General features: G+C 38.5%; 1 protein-coding gene across 2 annotated transcripts in view; it reads left to right on the top strand.

Moving 5' to 3' along the window:
• Positions 1-880: 880 nt before the first annotated feature.
• The window catches only part of ITGBL1 (integrin subunit beta like 1), a 374,098-nt gene continuing 350,636 nt past the window's right edge, over positions 881-24,342 (top strand). Inside the window, exons 1-2 of one of the 2 annotated variants that reach the window (XM_072622025.1) lie at positions 881-1,141; positions 2,413-2,630. In XM_072622025.1, coding sequence (XP_072478126.1) covers positions 1,044-1,141; positions 2,413-2,630 — 316 coding nt within the window. In that variant the 5' untranslated portion in view covers positions 881-1,043. The remainder of the gene's footprint in view (positions 1,142-2,412; positions 2,631-24,342) is intronic. The other variant, XM_072622026.1, reaches the window with a different exon arrangement.

The following is a 24,342-nucleotide window of genomic DNA, read 5'->3' as shown; positions in this document are numbered from 1 at the left end:
GGGCTCTTTAAAATGGATATTGAACTGAATACCTATTAAAGTGGAATCTTACCTGCAAAGAGGCTAAAGCAAGGGGCCAGCTATATTCCTGAAGTGTGCATCTGCTCTAACTGCCTAGGGGAGCATAAATGAGCCAGGAGTGTAGATAGAATTATAATAGGTAGAAATTCCTTCATTTTACCCTGTTTCATCCCAGTTGTACCTCTGAGGGCAAAGCTTTGGTGTTCCAACTACCTGAAAAGTCACCTGAAAAGTGAATTCCACAGAGAGAGGGGAAGGGAGGGTTTCTATGATTTGGCTGATCTACGTTTTTGACTGTCACACTCAGAGTTACTTTCTGTGACATGCCAGTGGATGGGAAAATAGAAAATCTCAGACCACATTTCTGGAAAAAAAATCAAGGAAAGGAAGAATTATAATTTAAAACTGAGGAAACAAGACTGAGTTTTCTACAAGAAAGAAAAAGATAATTTAAGGTCTCCCACTCATCGTCAAAATGACAGAGAGCATCTCCTGAAAACCATCAGGCTGCTGTTCGATCTAATGTTTTCTGATCATTGCGGTCTTCCCCCCAAACCCCATCATGTCTCCTAGATAGATCGCCTAACATAATCATTCATATAAGCCAGTCCAAATATTCTCTGTTCAAATATTTATGGTGCCTGGATTTGAAGAACTAGATAGTTTTCTCAAATCTGTGAACAGGACACTTTTTATGTCAAAATAAACCATCTGCTTGTACAACTGTTTCTAATTACTTCCCTGCCTAGACTGTAAACTTTAGGGTTTGGCACCAACATCCCGCCCAGAGGAGTACGGCTGCTGCCCAAATCCTTCCAGGCAGCTAATCAAAGGCACTTGCAGCACGGAGAAGAGCTTTGAGTCCATTTTGGCCAGCTCTGGAATTTTCGAACCAAGGTGTCTGGCTTTGTATCTATTCTTCTGTCTTTCTGTTTGCCTGCCTGGCTGCTGGAGCCTTCTGCTGCGCTACCCCTACCTTGAGAAAGGACAGACCTGCTTCTCACAACTTGGGATATCTCATCATGCACACACAGGGTCTCAGCAAATTCTTACTGCTCGCTTCATCCCTTTTCTTCACTGTATCCTCAGCTGTTTCCCAAGGTTTCTCACCATCCCTGAGGTAAGTTGGGTTTGTTATCCTAAAAGACATCCATGGCTGACAGTTGCTTGATGTGGCAGGTCCCATTTGGACCTTATAAGTTATCCCACTTATTTCAGTTCCTAAGTTGAAAGTAGGAAAAATCATTTTCAACTTATTCTCATTTCTCTAAATCCAGACTATGTGTTTCATAACTCCTAGATTGCTTTTTTCCTCTACAAATACATGTGTATAAATATATGTTTTCCCTACATACAAGTATATAGAGGGAGAAATATGTATCTAGTAAAACTCTCATTATCACAGGACTCATTTTTAAATAGATTCAAATATGTCATGTGGCAGGCTTAATAAAATAATTCTACAATCTAAAAGTCTGTAATGAAATTTCCCCTGTTGATAATAACATGGAGATTTTCACAGTGAATAGGCATTACATTGCAAAATGCTTCCATGAGATGTATTTCAAAATTGCAAAATTCTTGTTATTTATATTTTAAGCACATTTATACTATCTTTGTCTTAGCTGATTGTTAAAAATATATATAAAGCACACACCTATAGCTATTACTATCTTTGTCACTTTGGAGTTGTTACTTTGCACCATAAATAAAACTTATCTATAATTTTTCATTAGTTTTCAAAGAGGAATAGAGAAGCTTTCAGGGGAATTAGAAGAAAAAACAATCAGTGTCACACACTGGATTAATTTATTCAAACTTAAACATGCGTGTATGATTGAAAGACAAAAAAAAAAAAGCTCAGGGGCAAACACATTTCTCTACTTTCAGCTACTGTCCTGGCCTTCATAGGCTATTGAAGGGGCTGCTAGGCAGATCCAGCCTACCTTAGCCCACTATGAAACCAGGCAAATCCGTGAGCTGCCAGGCCACTGGGCAGCCCTTCTGAGAAACTACTGCGTCCTGGGGGAAAGTGGATGTGGCCCTTGGCAACCAGGCACTGCTGCTCTCCACACACTCCAAGGAAAATGATGGGCACTCTGGGGTGGCCTGAGCCTGCGCAATGTAAATTAGGGTAACAGCTGTAGCAAGAAAAATAATTAAAGCCTCTTCTGACTCTATACAGGAAGATCAGAATTTCAAGTCATGCGACCTTTCAAAGATTTCCCTAAGTTCTCACCTTAAGTGTATTTGTGTTGGAAAGCTGAAGGGGTGGGGGGAAGTGGAGGCCAGAAGACACAAGGAGATGGTGGAGAAGAGGGAGAGGGAACAAAGATGCGGATGATTCATAGTGTTGCCCTAATAGACAGGTGGTGTCTTGGGTTCACGCAGGAGCGGGCCAAGTGCTACCTGTAGGTTGTCCCGGGCGGAAGCAGAACGCAGGTGCCGAGCACCGGGACAGCCACCCGGGAGCCAGCTGTGCAATGGCCGAGGCCGCTGTGACTGTGGAGTCTGCATCTGTCAAGTGCCAGAGCCCGGCATGTACCTGGGTCCTCTCTGCGAGTGCCATGAGTGGGTGTGTGAGACCTACGACGGGGAGACCTGCGCAGGTAGGGGACTGGCAGGGGGTATTCCGGGCGGCTGCATTTCACGTGCTCGGAGTATCGGAAGAAAACCAGACGCACCTGTGAACATGCTTGACTCTTGTCATACCTTTGGCGATGCTCCATGAGTAACTGGTTTCCGAGACTTCGGTCTTTGTGGCCTACGAGGGTCTGTGCAAGGAATGACTCATTTCATAGGCAGGAAACAGAGTTTTCCAGTGACTGATAGAGAGGTTATTTTAACTAGTCCTGTGGGGAATTGTTCTAATGCCTTCCCTCTACTTTGAACTGAAGCTTTGATAGACTAGTTTTGCAGCACTGAAAATTCAGGCACTACACCAACCTATCAGGCTCAAATGTTTCTCTTTAGGGTTCTCATTTCAGAGAAAATTCATGACCCTGTTGATTTAATAGATTTTTTTTTATTACCCTGAGTAAGAATTCTAGTTCGAGAAATACAGGCCACAGCATCAGAGCCCCAACTAAGGTAGGGCAATGGGAACTTTGTCCAAAGGATCCAAAAGTTAGAAGGTGTTGACGATTCCTCTCATCAGGTAGAAACTACTGAGATTACTACACCTAGGTTTGTTTTTTTTTGTTTTTTTTTTGAGGGGGGTATAGGGTTGGTTTTTGTAATCAGATCTGATCAACAGCTCTTTCTCAATTTGTAATCTTAAGAGTTTCCTCTACGCCATGGAAAGGTTAACTTACTTGAGCAGCTACATGTGTCAAGGTAGGACTTAAATGGAAGTTTTCCTGATGTAAAGATCAATTGTTTTATTTTTTATTTTTTTAAAATTTTATTTATTTTCAGTATTCTACAATCACTACCATATAAATTAGATTTTTCTTCTCCTTCCCCCTTGTTCCCCCCTCTCTCCCCTCTTCCTCCCTGAGACTGCATACAATTTTATATAGGTTCTACACATACGTTCCTATTAAATACATTTTCACTATGGTCATGTTGTATAGAAGAATTAAAATGAATGGGAGAAATCGTATAACAAACAAAACCATAATACAAAAGAAAATGATTTGCTACATTCTGTGATTAAATTTCATAATTCTTTCTCTGGATGTGGAAGGCATTTTGCCTTAAGAGACCATTGGGAATTTTTTAAGTCCTTGCATTTCAATGAAGTTCTAAGTCTACCAGAAAAAAATCCTCGCGCACTGGGGTTGTTGATGTATACAAAGTTCTCCTGGTTCTGCTCCTTTCGCTCAGCATCAGTTCATACAAGTTCTTCCAGGCCTCTCTGAAGTCTTCCTGTTCATCATTTCTTATAGCACAATAGTATTCCATTACATTCATATACCATAATTTATTCAGTCATTCCACAATTGATGGGCATCCCCACTGATTTCCAGTTTTTAGTCACCACAAAGAGTGCTGCTATAAGTGTTTTTGTATATGTGGGACCCTTGCCCATTTTTATGATCTCTTGGGGATACAGTCCTAGAAGCCATATTGCTGAGTCAAAGGGTATGTACATTTTTGTAGCCCTTTGGGCATAGTTCCAAATTGCTTTCCATAATGGTTGGATCAGTTCACAGCTCCACCAACAATAAATTAGTGTTCCAACTCTCCCACATCTTCTCCAACATTTATCATCTCCCTGTTTTGTCACGTTAGCCTATCTGATAGGTGTGATGTGGTATTTCCGAGTTGTTTTGATTTGCATCTCTCTAATCAATAGTGATTTAGAGAATTTTTTCATGACTAAATATTTTTAATTTCTTCCTCTGAAAACTGCCTGTTCATATCATTTGATCAGTGATTAATTGGGGACTTATATTCTTGTACATTTGACTCAGTTCTCTATATAATTTAGAAATGAAACCTTTATCACAGACACTAGTTGCAAAAATTATTTCCCAGTTTTCTGCTTCTCGCCTAATTTTGATTGCATTGTGTTTGGTTGTGCAAAAGCTTTTCAGTTTAATATAATCAAAATTATCCATTTTGTACTTCATAATGCTTTCTATCTCTTGTTTAGTCAAAATTTCTTCCCTTCTGCATAAATCTGATAAATACACTATTCCTTGCTCCACTCATTTGTTTATAGTATCAGTCTTTATACCTAGATCATGTACCTATTTGGACTTTATTCTTATGTAAGGTGTCAGGCATTGGTCTGTGCCTAGTTTCTGCCACACTGTTATCCAGTTTCCCCAGCAATTTTTGTCAAACAGTGAGTTTTTATCCCAGAACCTGGGGTCCTTGGGTTTATCAAATAGAAGATTGCTATATTCATTGCCTACTGTATCTTGAGTACCTAGCATATTCCACTTCGCTACCCTTCTATTTCTTAGCCAGTTACAAGTGTTTTTGATAATTGTTGCTTTATAATACAGTTTGAGATCTGGTAGCGCTAGGCTACCTTCCCTTGCATTTCTTTTCATTAGTTCCCTTGATATTCTGGACCTTTTTTTCTTCCAGATGAATTTTGATATTATTTTTTCCAGCTCTAGAAAATAATTATCTGATAATTTGATTGGTATGGTGCTAAATAAGTAAATTAATTTAGTTAGAGTTGTCATTTTTATCATATTGGCTCAGACTACCTACGAGTAACTGATATTTTTCCACTTACTTAGATCTGACTTTATTTGTGCGAAAAATATCTTGTTATTGTGTTCATATAGTCCCTGGATTTGTTTTGGCTGGTAGACTCCTAAACATTTTATAGTGTCTACCCTAGCTTTAAATGGGATTTCTCTATCTCTTGCTATTGGGCTTTGTATATAGATATGCAGAAGATTTGTGTGGGTTCATTTTGTAACCTGCAGCTTTGCCAAAGTTGTTTATTGTTTCAAGTATTTTTTTACTTGAATATCTGGGATTCTCTAAGAATATCATCATATTATCTTCAAATAGTGATAACTTAGTTTCTTCTTCTTTCTCTCTAATTCCTTCCATTTCTTTATCTTCTCTAATTACTACAGTTAACATTTCTAGTACCTTATTGAATAATAGTGGTGATAGTGGACATCTTTGTTTCACCCTCATCTTGTTGTAAATGCATCTAGCTTATCTCCATTGCATATAATGCTTGCAGAAGGTTTCAGATGGATACTGCTTATTATTTTATGGAAAGTTCCATTTATTCCTATGGTCTCCAGTGTTTTTAGTAGGAGATCAGTTGTTTATACATTAGAAAAGGCTGCTGATACCAGCCTCTACTTCTCAAGATTAGTTAAAATAAAAAAAAAATTCCAGATACTTCCTCACAGCAGGTGAGTCTTCTCCCACCATGGTCTACTGGGCTCCACTCTCCATCTTCCGTCGTGGGGGTCTCTTCAGCAATTATAGGCAATTGGATGACCTGTCTTCCCTTCCCATCTCCTCTTCACATAATAATATTTTTGGTGTGCATCCTCCAATGGGACTTTCCTTGCCCCTCATGTCTGAAGTCTGTCTCAGAGTTTTTCCCTCCCTGACTGAATTTGTTTCCATGACTGAATCTGAAAGCACCTTCCTTGTTGCTTACCACAAGGAAAGATTTGAGGTAGCTACTCCAGAAATCAGAACTGCTATTTTTGTTTTGCCTTGGATTATATTTTACTTAAAAAATTAGTGGCAATTTAATTCCATTTATTTTTGATTTCTAGTTTTCACTTGTCTTTAATTTCTGTGTTCCCTACTCATCCTTAAGTCATAGAAGAGCTTAGAGTCATAGCTTTCCAATTGGAGAGGACATTAGTCCAAGCCCCTCATAAGACAGATGAGGAAGCTAGGAGTATTAGATATTGAGTGATTTGTCCAAGATTATACACATATTTACATGGAGGTAGAACTTTATATAGGGGCTGAATAGCAGTGGAAAAAGTCATTATATAAACAAGTGAGAGGAGCACAGGGGCTGTGGTCCAATCTGTGTAGGGCCATGCTTCAATTCTTTAAAATATTGTAAACTACAGTAGTTGCAGTGCCAGGTTTTGAACTCAGTTCTCATAACTAAAAGATCAATACTCATTTCACTTCACCACATTATGTCCCAGATTTGTAATGCAGGTTAGAAGTCATATAAATATAAGCAGGAAGATAAGAATTTGCTATATGAACCATATTGCTATTTTACCCTTTGAACCATTTCTGTTTAAATCTTTTGAATTGTGGTCAGTGTTTTATAGACAGCTGAGGAATAAGGTATGAGAATAAATTCATCTTACACACTGTATTTTTTTCTTTAAATAGAAGAGGGTTGAAAGGGAAAGGGGTCAGAACAGTCCTTCCTTCTAAGGGACTGCCTCTAACCCCTTTCCTAGTTTTTCAGAAACGTGTCATTTTTTGAGGCCAAGAACCTCAATTAGGTCATTGTGAATGTTACAGGAATTCCGTTAGTAAAAGGCTAACACAAATGCATTCCAACAGCGGGTTTGGCAAGTCTGGTAGGAAAAAAAGAGCAACTTATTTTAGCAACAATGTAGCTAAGATTATGAAGTCCAATACTAACACAAGAATATCAAGAGCAGTTTATAACAAAAAAAATGCTTGTGATTGGCATCAAGTGCCTCCTGGTATTCTCAGAGAAGGGATTTAATATGCAGGCTGCTCAGCAGTGGAAAAAGTAATCATGTAAATAATTGGGAAGAATACAGGTGCTCCTGGGTAGTCTATTTCCTCTATGCAGAATCTCAGGCTCAATCCTTTAAAGTATGATGTGCCACAGTTTGTTATTTTAACTTTCTCAGTCTCAGAAAGCAGAGTATTATTGAGGGTAGCCATTTGGAAGGGAAACTATATATCTCCTATTTCATTCCAAATCCAACTGCTATGTGGATTTTATTGCCTGTGGCATTTCCTCCTCTAATATCATGAGTTCTTAACACTCTTTTTTAAATTTGGTTTTGTTTTGTTGGGAAAGTGAGAGCTGAATCTGAGATGTCCTCAACTTAGCAGTCATATTATTAAAAGCCATTAGATAAAAATCTTCATTGTTAAAGAATCTGAGCTGGTGTCCTTGTCTAAGTTGGGAAAACTGCAGTGAATTATGGGTGTGTGTGTGTGTGTGTGTGTGTGCGTGTGCATGTAAGTTAAATGGAAATTTCTTTCTGATATAATCTGTCAAGGTCCCTCCCCAATAAGAATTTGTGTCACTATAGCTTAGTGAAAACTTAGAGATAAGAATGGCAATCTAATTGTTGGAAACCTAGTTTGGGACAAGTTAACTCCACAGTGCCAGTCTGTAAGTGGATGTTTAGAACAAGCACTCTAAAAATTTAGCACAGTTAAGGTTTTGTCCAGTCCACTCAAGTGCCTGCTTAGCCTGTGGAATTAGTAAGACAGAGACAACATTTACCCCCAAATTGGGATATTTTTTATTTTAATTTTTTATTCATTTTAAATTTAAACACAAAATGAGAAATAAAAACATTTAAACATGAACATATGCACATATGTGCACATACATACATGTATGTACATATATGTGAAACATATTGTACATACTTGTGACTATGACTTCTTTTTCTAGCATCTTCCTTCATGAGTCCAAATATTTCCATGTTTTGTAAACTCGACCAGATCATCATTTCTTATAGCACAGTGGTATTCCATCACAATAATATGCCACAACTTGTTTAGCCATTCCCAAATTGAAGGACATCTATCATTTTAACCAAGCTGATAGGTGTAAGATGATATCTCAAAGTTGTATTAGTTTGCATACATATATATAAGTATATATGTGTGTGTGTGTGTGTGTGTGTGTGTGTATATAGTTTCCTCTTTAACCCATTTCCAATGAAAGTAAGATTCCAGCACTACCAGCTTTCCACCCCCATTTGCCTCTTTTATATTAGTTCTTTCATTCACTCCTCATTTGTATGAAATAATTGCTCTTTTTTAGACCTTTCCTCATTCAGTTTTTTTTTATCATCCCATCTTTCTCAGCTCAGCCCAAGCTTTTCTTTCAAAGTACTCAAGTGAGGGTAGTCTTAAGATAACTGATAATTGGTCTTTCATGTTTACCTTGTGATTCTCCTCAATCTTATATGTTGAATTTTCAATTAAGTTCTGGTCTTTTTGTCACTAATATCTGAATGTCTTTCAGTTCATTGAATGTCCATTTTTTTTCCATTCAGGATTATATTTAACTTTGCTGGGTGAGTTTTTTTTTTTATCACAATTCCACCTCTTTTGCCCTTCAAAATATCATGTTTCAAGACACACAGTCTTTTAATGTAGAAGCTGCTATATGTTGCGTAATCCTGATTGTAACTCCATGGTATTTAAATTGATTTTTACTTGTTCCTTTCAGTATTTTCTCCTTAAACTTGAAATTTTGAAAGTTGAGTATGATATTCCTGAAAGTTTTCATCGGGAGATCTCATTCAAGTGTTGATCAGTGGATTTTTCTATTTCTATTTTCTATTTCTTGTTCTAAAACTTTTGGACAATTTTCCTTAATAATTTCTTAAAATATTATATAAATACTCTTTTTTATTGTACCTTTCAGGTAGTTCAGCAATTTTTATGTTGTCTTTTCTTGATCTATTCTCCAGATCAGTTGTTTTTCTAATAAGATGGTTCACATTCTCTTCTTTTATTTTTTCATTCTTTTGATTTTGTTTTATATCTTGGGGCAGCTAGGTGGTGCAGTGGATAGAGCACCAGAGCAGGAGTCAGGAGGACCTGAGTTGAAATTTCACCTCAGACACTTGACACTCACTAGCTGTGTGACCTGGGGCAAGTCACTTAACCCCAATTGCCTCATCTTGGGTCATCTCCAGTCATCCTGATGAATATCTGGTCACTGGATTCAGATGGCTCTGGAGGAGAAGTGAGTGGTGACCTGCACAGCCTTTCCTCACTCAAAACAAAGTCAAGTACAAGTCATGTCATTATTTCTTTGATGGCATGGTATTCTTTGGCAACGAAAGATGAACGCACACATACACATGTCTTGGTATCTTATGTCGTTATCTTCCCCTTGCCCAATTCTAGTTTTTGTGATTATTTCCTTCCTTAAGTTTTTGGATCTGTTTTTCCAATTGATTGGCTTTCTTGGATTGCTCTTGTTTTTTCCCTAATTTTTCCTCAGTCTCTCATTTGATTTTTGAAGTCCTTTTTAAGTTCTTCCAATAATTCTTTTTGGACTTTTGATCATTTGACATTTCTCTTTGGGCTAGAAGTGATTTTTTTTGTAATTTATCTTCCTCTGAATATGAATATCCCCAGAGTAACTGTCTATGGTCAGGCTTTTTCTTTTTTGCTTATTCTTTATTATTTTGTTTTATTTTATCCTAAACAGCTTGTTATTGTAACTGGCTCTAGAACTATGGTATGGGGAAAGGTGCTCCAGATCTCAGGTCCTTCTTACTGTTATTTTCTGAGCTGTAGGTTGGGGGTGGGCAACCTTGGGACCTCCTTTCCACCCCCAATACATAGCTAGTTTTTCTAGTCATGTTGTCCCATAAATGCTCTTGCTCCCTGAGATCTCTCCTGTGACTGCAAACTTCAACTCTTTTCTGTGTCCTAGAACCAAAACCAGGTACTGGCTCTCATGCAGGTGTGCACAGCCAGCAGGGTTATCACAACTCTGCTACTCAATGAAGGTGTACTTGCTCCAGCCACAGCCAGGAGATTGTGTCTAGTCAACACATTAGGGCCTGGAGTCTCATGGTTGTGGAGAATCCTTTAATCTTAGCCTGGCAGCTGTCTGACACCTATACTGTCTGTGAGGTGAAAGTTCCTGAGGCCTGACCCAGCTGTCTCTAGGGCTTGTTGTTTGTTGTTTCAGCAGAGTCTGCCCGGAGACTGCTCAATAGAACCTCTGCCCCTTGATGTAGGGTCTGTACTGAGGTCTTCTCAAGTTGTCTTAAGAAGATAATTACTTTATCCTGACTTTTATTCATTTCTGCCGCCACTTTGAGGTGGTGCTGTATCTTCATAGTGGGAGAAATTTGGGGAGCCTGGGATTTTCTGACCTACTTCACCATCTTCCCAGAATCCTCTCTCAATATTGGTAATTCTTATGATAATGTCCCTTAAAACCCATATGATAGTGTGACAATAAAACCTGAAAGTAATATCAAGTTGGACTGATTTAGGGGCATGTCCTATAATGAAACTAACTTGTTATCTTTCTTGAAGTTTATTCCTCTGATTGCTTTAAGACCACGAAAGGTCACAGTCAAATGAATATTTTGGTTTTGTAGCTGAGGATAGATATTATATGCATTATGACATTTTAAATCTGTAACCATAGGTTTCTCACTCTGGAGAGCATCAGGTATAGAACAGAAACAGGTTTCTATCAAGAGCTAAAGTTTCCAGTTTGTTTATGATTTAGGAATCTCCCATAGAATTACATAGTTTGAGGTAGGGCTCAGTGATCATCACTTTGAATAGTATTATTTGGTTAGTAAAATACCTTGTTCTGTGCAGGGATGTGTTGCTAAATGTTTAAGAACCAACTCTCCAGAGGGAAAAATTGTATTTATGACATGCTTTTCAGCATAAACTTCATTACTAACATTCTCTTCATCACTTTTATGTCTCATCAATGAAAAAAATCAAGCCTTGATTTGTAGCATTTGTAAGTCTCAGAGTTGTAAGTGCACACAATGAAAATTTAAGAATCAGACTCATGAGGAGCTGGCTCCAATATATCTCTGGCATCTTACTTTTAACCTCCACAAACATCCTAATTGTAGTTTTAGAAAGACCCTAGGTTCCCAAAGGTGAAATCAGAAGAGTACAAGCTCAGGCTGCTTGTAACTAACTGGCATAGACTACACCTGCTGTTAGAACCACCACTCCAGTTCAGATCTTGATCTCTCCTAACCAGAAGTATTGTAATAGCCTCCTAACTGTTTCCTTGTTTTTAGTTTCTTCCCACCCCAATCCACCCTCCACATAGTTGCTGAAAGAGTGTTCACAAGTCACCATTCTGACCATCTCACTCACCTGGTCAAGAAGCTCTAGTGATTCACTTTTGCCTCTATGATCAAATAAAAGTTTCTCTGTGGGCCCATTAAAGCCTTTATAATCCAGTCCATTTTTCCAGACTTATTATACGTTCCTCTCTTATACATATTCTATGATTCAAACTGGATCTCTTGTCTCTCACATATGACATTCAATCTCTGGCCTTTGCATAAGTTCATACCTAGAATGAACTCTCTTCTCAACTCTATGTCTTACAATCCTTCCCCTTGAAAATTCATCTCAAATCACATCTTCTGTTTTATGCCTTCCTCATTCCCTCCCTACATCCCGTGCCCCTGACCCACCCCCACCTGAAATAATCTTTTCTCTATTTTGTGTTTATTATGAGTCTCTTATATGGACACCATTGCTTTCCTTTAATAGAATATAATTTCTTTGAGGAGAAGGGCTGTTTTATTTTTGTCTTTTGTAACTCCCATTCTAAGAACATTTTCATGTACAAAGTATCTCATACTTAGTAGGCTCTTAATAAATATTTGTTGTTTCAAAGAAAAATTAGAAGAAGAAATAACAGATGGAGAGCCTGAGTGCTACACTGTTACCCAAGGGATTACGTGCTTCTCTTAAGGTAGACTAAAATTGTATTAATTTTTTTGTTGTAGTTACCATATTCCACTTTTGATTCACTGTTGGGCTTGCAATTCATTAAATCCCTCCAGATCTTTTTCAGGTGAAGTGATTTGCAGTAGCACTGATTCCTCCATCTTGTAGCTATAAAGTTATTTTTTTTAACCCATATGCTAGTATTTCTTCTCTTTCTTTTTCTTTGTCTCTCTGTCCATCTCTCTCTGTCTTTCTTCTCCTCTATTTTCTCCTTCTCTCGTTTATTTATCTATCTATATCAATGGGAATAGAGAGAAGATTAGTATGTTACTGTGATTATAGCAACTTTGGAACACAGTGAAGAAACCTTCTACCTATCTATTTGGACTTAGAAACTTATAATATCAGGGAGTTGCCTGGGGCACTGAGAGGTTACATATTTTACCTGTGACTGTACAATGTTATGTCCCAGACACAGAACTTGATCTAATCTCTTCTCATTGCAAAGTTAGCCTTCTAACCACTATGCTACACTTCACTTTTTACGGCACTCTCTGTTAAGCTCTTTATTTATGTTGCTTATTTAATTTTTTTTTCTTTTCTTAATTGTGAACTTACAATCATGTTTTTTAAATTGAGAGGGAGTTTGACATGATGGATAGGCATTGGATTTGGAGTCATTAAGATCTAAATTCAAATTCTGATTTAGACATTTACTGGCTTTGTAATCCTGAACAAGTCATTCAACTTTTCCTGCTATCAGCTTTCTCATCTGTAAAATGGGGAAAATAATAGCAACTCTCTGTAACAGCAAGCACCTTGACACAATCCAGGATGGCCTGCTAACACAGGTTCCTAGATTTGCTTTTCTAAAAGGAAAGCAACTTTTGAAGGGTCAACAATCTTGTTTAATCACATATACCAAGAGAAAATACAAGTAAAAAAATAAAGACCAACAGTCAGGGCTTCTGTCTGACCATACATCACAGATCAACAGACAGATCCAACTGTCTGACCATTACATACATATATAGTTACCAGAGAGAGAAGCACCAACATCTGGTTTTCAAAGCTGTGGGGTCTAGGAGGCACTTCCTTAATGACTACTCAGAGCCTCATCTGGCACACAGAAGCACACTCCTAAGCCCCCAAAGCAGAACCTCATCTCAGAGTATATATACACTTTTCAGAGCAAGAGGGCACAACCCTGTGACTCAGTGTCTCATTAGCAATTAACAAAAGGTGTGGACCTTCCCACAAAACAAAGCCTCCCCAAATCAAGCTTCCCTTAATGGGATTCATGTGAGGCCTATTATTAATAGGAAGAGAATACCTTCACATTATACTGTCTCACATATCTTATATATACTTATGTATATTTTGTTCTTCCCCTTAGAATACAGAATCCTTGAGGGCTGTGGCTAATTACTTTTTATTCATATACCTAGCTTTTAGGACAATGCTGTTCTATAGCAGGCATTTAACAAAGGCTTATTAGTTGATTGATTAATCTTTTGTCAGTGATTCAGAAGGCTATTCAGAATCTTTCTGTGTGTCAGGATCATTATGAATTCAAATTATTATTTTCCAGGATGCAAAAAAAAAAAAAAGAGAAAAAAGAAAGAAAGAAAGAAAGGAAAATTGGTTATTTGGGATTATTTAAAATATGACTAAAGGGACTTCAACTGTACTATTCCTGGTAATTTTCACTTTCCTAGGATTTTCTCTGAACTCCTTTTGGGGAGCCATTCTCAGTACACTTTTCTTTAATTTTTCTCTGCTTTACATAAAGAATTGCTCATTTTTTTTCGTTCCACTTAGTACTCTTTTTGGAGCTCATCATCTTTTCCATTATTCTCATAACTAATTCCCTTACTCATTATGTTCCTTTGGTGCTTCATCTCTCTGCTCCATGGAGGCTTTTGCCTTACTCCAGTTCACATTTAAAGGTCAAAAGTTCCTTCTATCCAGGGAAGAAGCAAAGAGCTAGAAATTCTCTTCTCCCCAGGTAACTGTTTTATCATGCCTACAGCTCTGCTGCACTGCCCTGGGGGCACAGGCAACTTGCCAGTTGCAGAAATATCCTGGCATAGGTCCAGTTCATTTCAGAGCTTGGAAACACTAGTAAGGTATATTTCTATCATTATATTATTTTGACCAACTATTACACAGGGTATATTTTCAGCTGTTCTTTCTCAACATTAAAGGAAATGGGTAAAGTTTCCCAGGAAATAGAATAGGGCATATAGAAACAAATTTATTTTTGATATTATATTTAAGCTTTAAAGGCATGAATAGGTTTTTTTCCATGGACTCTTCAAGTCTTCAAGGTATATAAAAGCCTAGAGCCAATACCTTATGGACTCAGGTACTCTATGAGAGCTATGCCGCTTTCTAGGCTTTGAACCAAGATTTGCTGAAAATAAAACTAATAAAAATCCATGCTCTAAAGAGGGAGACAAAAGGAAAAGAGAATCTAGAAAAAGATTCTTAGTCCTCATTCTTCTGAAATAAGTAGGAAGAGTTTTTTCTAAGTCATATGAAGCAGAAGGGAACCTTAAGGATACCCTAATCTCCCAAATGTTATAGAACAAAGAACTGAAATGAGATGTCTAAGGTCATATAGATAATGTGTTACAGACCAAGGATTTGAATCTATATCTATATCACATCCAGTATTCTATCTCTTCTGTGAACTATGCTTCTATAAAATTGCATTGTCATAGCTGCAGTTGAGATGGTGTCTAGCCTCAGCTCTGTTAAACAGAAAGTTAATGGTCAGCCTAGTAGGGTGAGCATAGGAGGCCAGCTGCAGGAAAAGTAGTCATACAACAATAAGAGCTAATACTTATATAGCACTTTTATACTCACAACAATCCTGAAAGGTAGGTGATATTATTCTCATTTTACAGTTGAGGAAACTGAGTCATATATAGGTTAAATGACTTATCCTGTATCATATGGCTTGTAAATATATAAGGCCAGATTTGAACTTGGGTCTCCCTGACTCCAAGTTCAGCGCACTATTTATTCATTGTGCCACTTAGCTGTAAAACAAGAAGTCGGCTTTGCCAGGAAAACAAAGTTGCCTGTGTGGGTATGTAAGGTCATTGAAAATAGGGACTCTTTAATTTTTTCTTTTATTGTAGCCCCAGCACCATGCCTGGCACATAGTATATGTTTACTAAATACTTTTTTTGGTTGGTTATGTATATATATCCCAATAAGGAAATGCTAAAAGTATAATGGAACTGTTCATAGCTGAATGTTCCACAGGAGATCAAAGTGATTGGGATTAGTCTCAAGTGTTAGTTTAGGGAACTCCATTAGTACATTAACTGGGCTAGACTTGTTGACTGCTTTGCCCTTTGGTTTTGTAGCAGGTGAAAGATGAAGTGACTGAGGGAACAGGGGTTGAGCTTTCAGGTATATTGATATATTAAGCAATACATGCCAATTGCCTAACAAATTTGTAGCAGTTACCTTCCTTAGCTTTGTCACTGGATCCCAAATACAGAGGGAGGCAGATTTTTATACATTAAAAACAATTAGTCAAATGAGGCTAATTAATGAAAAGAAAACAACCAGGAGACAAAATTAGGTGATCTAATTTTTAATTGGAGGAAAGATTAAATAAATTTCCTGAAATCAGAAAGGGAGGTCTCCCACTCCCCCCATGTGCCGTGTTTAATTAAAGGAACATGGAAACAGTAATTGATTGGTCAGTATGGGGCCAGTTTTCAGATAAGATATATGGGTTGCTTGAGATATACAACTATGAAAGAAACTACTTGTATCACTCTTCAGATCTTATTGAGTTTCTGGTCAGCATAATCTAGGTCCTTAGGTAAGGGACTCTAAGCAATAGGTAGAGGTGGTCTAGTTTCCCAGCCACACAAAGATAGGTTCAAACAATGCAAGAATGTTTTCTCCCAGTTCCCACAATTGAATAAAGTTTTCTCATGGGACACAAGTTGGACTAGATCCATAATTGAATAGAAAGAGAAGTGAGCTAGCTCCAGAGCTGAGTCACGAGATTGAGTCTCTGTGGTTCACTCAATTCCCACAATTAACCACTTGTGTTCTAATGCCCTCAATTCACTCATTTCCTAGAGATCCCGTGTTGATGACCTATATTTTCAGACCCTGGGCATGACTCCTGCATCTGGCTGCTGCCTATTGAATACTGTGCAATAACTTCCTCTTTGTAAAGATCCTTCTCTTTCTTCCAACCTGTCACCAAAAGACTCATTATCTCTGCAGATAGATCCACCTGAGTCAGAATACTCTGCCAGCTCACATTGCAGCCTCTGGCAAGTCTGGTCTGGTATTAGAGTCTACTTCTTCAGGCCATTTGTGTTCCTAATTCTAAAATTTTCCATTCTGGAGTCTGCCATACTATTTCTAAGTGTGAACACATTTTCATTTTCTCTAAATTAGGCTCTGTTTCCTTAGGCCCAGTTTCATATCTTCCAGCCTTTATCTTGGCCCTAAATCACTGTTTAGAACTTCTTTGCCTGACTCTCCTCCATCCTGAGGATGACTGTGATTCCACGATGAGCTAGTGGAAATGATCTTTAGTCTTCTAGCTCTGGATAGGCTGGTGATAAACCAGTCTCCAATTACTGTTTCTTATCCTGAAGAGCCACATTACTGATCCAATCTGCAACTTTTCAACCTGCTCCACTGATACCTCTATGGAATTCTGTTTCGAGAGTATCTGGGGCTTGATTTTTGTATTCCTGACCCTGGACATTGATATTAATGACCACCCTTGCAGCTTATTAAATAGAAATATTGGAATCCTCCCCCTCCCCATCAGGAATGCTTTAATCGTACAAGTCAGACTGTTACTTATCCACTCTTCATTTCTTCAAATTCCTGAGCTAGGCCCACTTTTTATAGTGTTTTATATTGTCTCTCTTGGAGTCCACTTAAGCTTCTCTCTTGATAAACACTGGATGAATTCTTTTTTAAAATAATTAACCAATTTTAATTAACAGAAATCTATTGTTATATATATATATATGTATGCACACATGCACACACACACACACACACACACACACACACACACAGAGTGACACATGTTGGCTTTATCATCCTGAACAAGTCATTTAGATTTCCAGTGCTCTAGCCCACTGTCTGAGACTAAGTTGCAGAGAGGACATTGATCTGCCCCAGTAGAGTGAATTTCTTCACCTGGGAATTTCCAATCAATGAATGGAATCACAGATCCAGTTCTTACTGTGTATGTAATATATTTGAGATAAAATATTGCATGGTGCATATGTATGTACATTCGTCCTTCGTTGCCAAAGAAGACCATGCCATCAGAGAAATGATGACATGTCTTGCGCTTGACTTTGTTTTGAGTGAGGGAGGGCTGTGCAGGTCACCAGCCTCACTTCTCCTCCAGAGCCATCTGAATCCAGTGACCAGATATTCATCAAGATGACTGGAGATGACCCAGGATAAGGCAGCTGGGGTTAAGTGACTTGCTCAAGGTCACACAGCTAATGAGTGTCAGTTTTCTGAGGTGAGTTTTGAACTCAGGTCCTCCTGACTCCTGCACTGGTGCTCTATCCACTGCACCACCTAGCTGCCCCTTGCATGATGGATAGAAGCAGCCTCAGAGTCAGTAAAGAACACGAAGTCCTGCCTCTGAAATCATCCTGGCTAGGTGACTCTGGGGAAGTCCATTAACTTCACTCTTTGTTGCTGTTATGGTTGTGGTTGTGATGTCATTTCAGTCGTGCTCAACTCTTTGTGCCCTCTTGTGAGGTTTTCTTGGAAAAGACACTGGAGTGGTTTCCCATTTCCTTCTTCCATTCATTTTACATATGAGGAGAATGAGACAAACAGGGTTAAGTGACTTGCCCAGGGTCACAAAGTTATTAAATGTCTGAGGCCAGAATTCAGGGAGATGAGTCTTCCTGACTTCAGGCCTTGTATCTATCCACTAGGCTCCATAAGGATGTCAGTCACTTTTCAGTCATGTCCAGGTCCTAGGAACTCTCAAAGACTAAGCTATAAGTTATAAGTTATAAGACTGTGTTTATAGAGGGACTTCTTTCACATCCACTGATGAAATTATGAGTCTGGATCTATATATCTAGATGTGTGTGTGTGTGTGTGTGTGTATGTGTGTGTGTGTGTGTGTGTGTAACATATTGAAATTTCACTTTGGGAGTCAGCTTCTAAATAAGGAAAACATTCTGTTTCCTGCCCTGGGGAATTGAGCCCTATTATTTTCTGAAATTATATATTAGTTCTGGGTGGGATTACATATTTAACACACTGGAGTTTATGCCCCTGCTCTAACTTCACCTTTTATGAAGAGATGAAGACTGGAAAAATGCCCAAGGGAGTTTCTGCCAAGAGCATATTTCCTCTTGGGAATGAAATGAAAGGTGGTTAAACAGGATCACTGGGTATGCCTTGATACAACATGGTAGGTACTTCTTAGGTAGAACAGAGCTAATTACAAGGATGGTTCTTATCAGTGAAAGAAATCTGGTATAGATTTATTAACCACAAAGATGCTATGTGGTATCATCAACATAGATGATTTCAGGCAGAAATAGAGGACCAAGAGTGTAGGTTCAAACATTTAAAACACACACACACACACACACACACACACACACGTACACGTGTCCAAAATAAAATATTTTCTTTTGCCCCTCCATAAACAAATTCTATCCCCAATATTCCTGTCTCTGTCAATAATACCAACATTTTCCTAGTCACTTAGACTTGAAACCTTGGAAAGATCTATGCCTTCTTCCCCATTTTCTCCTTTTCCTCCCAAATCCAATAAATCAAATTTTATCATGGATATGAATTTGAATCAGAGTTAATATGTCGAGAGCCTCATATCTCTACTACTCATTTTAAAACTTTATTTAGCAAGATCAAAACCAGCAAAGAATTCTTTAAAATGATGTTTGTTTAAAAAATGCTGCTATTATTACCACTAAAGAAATTCCACGGAGCATTCAGAAATCCCTCAGAAGCCTTTATTGCACGCTAAGTCCCTGACTAAAGGGTTTGGAGATGAAAATTACTTTTGGTTTTTGGCAAAGATAGCCTCTAGGGGAAAAAGCACTAGAGAACAGAAGGCCAGTGATGAATTCCACTGATCCACAGGGGTGCCCTCCCCTTTTCTCCCCCTGTGGTTTTGCATCTGGACATAAATCCTGTTGTGTAAGGGAGAAACTCCCATCTGTAGCTCCTTCTGAATTTTCTGATCACAACTTTTCAAGGGGAAAACAACAAATAAGAAAACACCACCTCCATCTGCTCTCTCAGCTGCAGATCCTTCTCTTTCCAGAATTCTCTGACTTTGACAGTCAAAGTGTGTAGCAATGCAGTACCATTGATTACATCGGGCCCCATGACCACTACAGCTGAAAATCTACTGATAAAAGACAGCAAAGGGAAGCAGTAGATGACCCATTGTATACCTAGTCTGAAGCCAAATTGGTAGAAGAATATAAAGATCTGGGTCTTTATTTTGGAAGTAATCATTTCCTTTATAAGCCATTTTTTAGGAACCCCGACTTAAATCTTACAATCATTTTTTAAATCGTTTCTGTGTTTCAACTTTCACATTTAGTCTGACTAAAAGATTCTGTTTATCCTTCCTTTGAATATCTCTATCATATCTATCCCATTCTGTCTCTCACACTGCCACCACCATAGATCCATACTACCTGCATCTTGGCGTATTCCTTAATCTTAGTACATTCCTTCTGAGATTATATACTGTATATAATTTTTAGCTACATGGTTGTTTGCATGTTGTTACCCATTAGATTATGTGTTGCTTGAGCAGGGACTGGTTTTTATGCTTCTTTTTATATTTCCAGTACTTAGCATAGTACCTGGAATATAGTTGGTGCTCAATAAGTGCTCATTCACTTGACTTGACCCCTTACTCTGTGGGCTTCCAGGTTCTCCTCCAATCCATCCTCATAAAGTCGCCACCAGAATAATCTCTAATTTTGTTAAAATCCTTTGTGCCAAATCCTTTAAGGCCCTTTCTGAGAAGCTTTCCTTGGCCAACCCTCTTTGATTTCTCTCTGCTTTTCATTCAAAAATGATTTGTTGTATTTACCATACAATGAAGTGCTTCATTATATAGATTGTGTTCTACTTTTTTGTATCTGAGCTGCAATGAAGCATACAGCTGTGCTTTGTAAAACAGAGTAAGACAAGCAAAGCCAGCATGATGCCCTGAAATAGAAGATGGTGCCATCGCAGGAACTCACTAAGCTCAAAGATTCTCTTCAGCGACTCTTCCACTAGACCTGGCTCCTTCCCACTTTCCCTTGTTCTGTTTGTTTATCCTGCTGATGATCTTGCTTTATCCTTTTCCTCCTGCCTTTTGCTTTCTTGAGGATTGATAGCTAAGTCTGCTCTTAATCGTAGGCAACACACTGAGCCTTCCTTCCAGCTCACTCTTTCTTGTTATTCTCAGGCTAGGACACACATCTGCTAAGCATCCCATCTCTGCTAGTCATCTGTGTGACCATAAGCAATTTGTTTATTTATTCTGGACCTCACCTTCTTTCCTTTATAAAACGTGTGTGTATGTGTATGTGTGTGTGTGTGTATGTTAGATTACATGACCTTAGATGTCCCTTTCAGTTTCATTGAGGCACCATGAGACAATAGAAAGAGTGCTGCTTTGGGAATCTAAGTCCTGTGTTTGAGTTCACTCTCTATGACTGGGATTTTTGGGAAACCATCAATTGCTTTATCCCTTAGCATCCTCATTTCTAAAAAGAGGGGATTGGGTTGCATGACCTCTAAGATTTCTTCCAGTTCAATACCCTGTAATCCTCCAACCATAGTTCTGCCCCTCCCTCCCTTCCAAAAAGTCTGGATGGGATGGAATGCTTTACTCTAGTGAATGTAACCTGAAACATCAAGTCTATTTGCAAAGGACTCTCTTCCTTGGTGGAGATTGATTTCTCAGTATTCCATACATGTGTGAGGGATGGATTGGTGAAAATGTGAGGGAACAGAGATATTGTTTTTTTGGCTTCTGGCTTTGAGAAAAGAGATGCATAGAAGGGAAACTGAGAAGCCAGTATGCACAGGAGATAGCCCCTCAGTTATATTCCTTTCTCCATCTTTCTATATTAGAGACTTCTAGTGAGATCTGGATCTGTCTCTCTGTCCATCTGTCTATCTCACCTCTCTCATTGGGATAGCTCACTAACTCTGTGGACTGTCTGGTGTATTCTCATTTGTAGCTTTCTGAATTTTTTGATCACAAAGTATCAAGGGGAAAACCACAAATAAGATAATCCCACCTCCATCTGCTGTCTCAGCTGCAGTTCCTTCTCATTCCAGAATCTCTGATTTCTCTCTAGAGATCTCTGATTTCTCTCTGCTATTAGCTTGGATAATTTTAGCTACTATTAGCTACATGTCTTTGTGGAACTGGCAATCTGGTGAGAAGGGAACCAAGAGATATAAAGTTTGGAGAAACCTTCCCCATTAAGGTAGAGTTATAAGAAATTCAGCTTGAACCAAACTAGACTAACTGGGATTTTCCCTAGAGCAAAGGTGGGAAACCTGCAGCCTTGAGGTCAAATGTGGCCCTCTAGGTCCTTAAATGTGGCCCTTCTACTGAAAGACTTCACAGAACAAATCATCTTAATCAAAGGATTTGTTCTAGAAAATTTGAACTGTCAAAAGGCTGCACCCAAGGCCACAGGAAGGCCACATGCAGCCTCCAGGCTTCACGTTCCTCACCCCTGGTAGACTAACAATATTTGGCTGGGGAGGGGGGCAGGGAGCGGTGAGGAGGGAGGTAGATTTAATTCTTCTCTGAGTAGAGGAGAGCAGAGTGGGCAGCCTCTAGCAACGATTTCCTGCTAGCCTTTCTGGCAGGAATCAAAGTCTCCCTCGGAGAAGGATGAGAGGAGGAGTCTCTAGCGATATCTGTTCATGCCTTCCTACAAGCCACATCTACACAGACTCACTTGGGCACAAATAACCAACATGGGCAACATCCTCCTCTACATTTAATATGTGTTAGAATTGTTTTTCTATCTTGTTAATGACTTAAAAGTAGAGGCCATGCCTTGGACTCAATTCAGTTGCCCAGATGTTTATCAAGCATATATTATCTACATTTCTTATGTATTTTATCCCTGGCACAGTTGGACATAATCAATACTGCTGATTTTTTTTGTTTTTGATTCACTGAAGCTTTCAAATTGTGAGGGCAACTAAGTGGTGTAGTGGGTAGAGCCTTCAACCAGGAATAAAGAAGTTCTAAGCTCATATTTGGCCTCAGACATTTACTAGCTGTATGACCCTGGCCAATTCTATTAACCACCATTTGCCTCAGTTTTCTCAGCTGTAAAATGAGGATAATAATAGCACCTGCCTCCTGGAACTGTTTTGAGGCTCAAATAAGATAATAGTTGTAAAACACTTAGCACAGAGCCTGGCATATTGGAGGTGCTTTATAAATGCTTGTTTCCCTCCTGTCTAATAACTCTCTTTCCCAGAACAGTTGAATATGATTTAATTTGCCAATAATCATTGATTAACCCTATTTAAAAAAATATATATGTTGTATGATATAAAACACTGCATAAAATAAAATAACACTTATTATAATATGTCCTATAAGTTAAAAATAAGAACTACAGCTAAAGGAAATTAAAATGATGAGAGAATCCCATGCTTAGAAATAGTCTAAAAGAATGAAGAATCTTTGGTTTGGAAAGATGGAGATGTGAGGACATGTGATCAGAGTCTATACCAGGGGTGGGGAACTGGTAGCCTCAAGGTGACATGTACTCCTCTAGGTCCTCAAGTGTGGCTCTCTGAATCCAAACTTCGAAGTTGTTTGGATTGAGTGAAAGGGCCACTCTGAAGGACCTAGAGAGCCACATCTGGTCTCAAGGTCACAGGTTCCCCAACCCCAAATCTATACAGTGGTATAGAAAGGGTAAAAATTATCTCATTTCTAAATTCCCTGTCTAATGGAAATTTGAAGTTTTCCTTGAAGCTTGCTAGAGACAGTTTTAAGGGAAAAATGTCTGTACCTTTCATGGGAGATAGTATCCATAGTAACATTATGAAAAAGGTGCTTCATTATCAGAGGTATTGTAAAGAAAATACTTTGTAAATCTGCAAAAGGGGATATTGAAATGGGAGCAAGCATTATGAAGGAAAAATCAGTAGATTGCTAGCCAGCAGAACTGGGGTCTAGAATCAGTTCTATCACTGATTAACTGTGTTATCTCGGGCACATCACTCAGAAGAGATGGAGTGGCTAGATGGCCTCCATGATCTGAGAGCTCCGATATTTTAGACTCTAAACAACTCTAGCATAACATGTCATGCAGACTATTCTTTAAGGCCTAGGATGGCAGGTAATTCATATACTTCTGGCAAATAGTTAAAAATTTATACAAAGAAACATTTCTCTATAATAAAGGGCCATTGAAGGGAATGATGGAGATGTTTGATTATATTGGGATATCTGAGGACACATCAATAAGTTTTTATTTTTTCCCCACAAAACTCCCCTTCTTGTTGCTGTCATAGGCAGAGAATGATCTAAGTGGACCCTGAGTATGATGCTGAGCTCTGACTCAGTGATTCTGCATGTCTGAAAACTCTTAGTGCATTTTAAGCTTATTAAAACTTAAAACTTCACTTAGACTTTTGGGACAGTCTTATAAGGTCAGTTCTTTTATTTATTATCTACTGCTGTATTGACGAACCTCTTTCATGAAACTAGATTAATTATTAATATGTATTTGTAGCATGGCAGCTAAGTGGCGCAATGGATAGCGTGCTGGGCCTAGAGTCAGGAAGACTAATCTTTTTGAGTTCAAATCTAGCCTCAGAGGGAGACCTGTATGATCCTGGGAAAGTCACTGTTTACCTCAGTTTCCTCATCCATAAAATGAACTGAAGGAAGAATGGCAAAGCACTCTGATATCTTTGCTAAGAAAATCCCCAAAGGAGTCACGAAGAGTCAGACATGACTGAAATGACTAAAAACAGCAACAAAATATAGTTTAATAGCAACTTACATGAAGTAACTGTGCATCAGATTATAGAGGAATGTGAAATCCAGAGTAAAATGAGTGTCAAAACAAAACAAAAAAGGATAGTTCTATATGAAAACGAGCCAGAACACAAGTAAATTAGTCCTCCAACTCCTTGCTGCTACTC

Source organism: Notamacropus eugenii, chromosome 6 (genome assembly GCF_028372415.1).
Source record: "Notamacropus eugenii isolate mMacEug1 chromosome 6, mMacEug1.pri_v2, whole genome shotgun sequence".
Classification (NCBI taxonomy): domain Eukaryota; kingdom Metazoa; phylum Chordata; class Mammalia; order Diprotodontia; family Macropodidae; genus Notamacropus; species Notamacropus eugenii.
The sequence above is the reverse complement of the archived record's forward strand: the minus strand, read 5'-3'. Positions and strand labels throughout refer to the sequence as shown.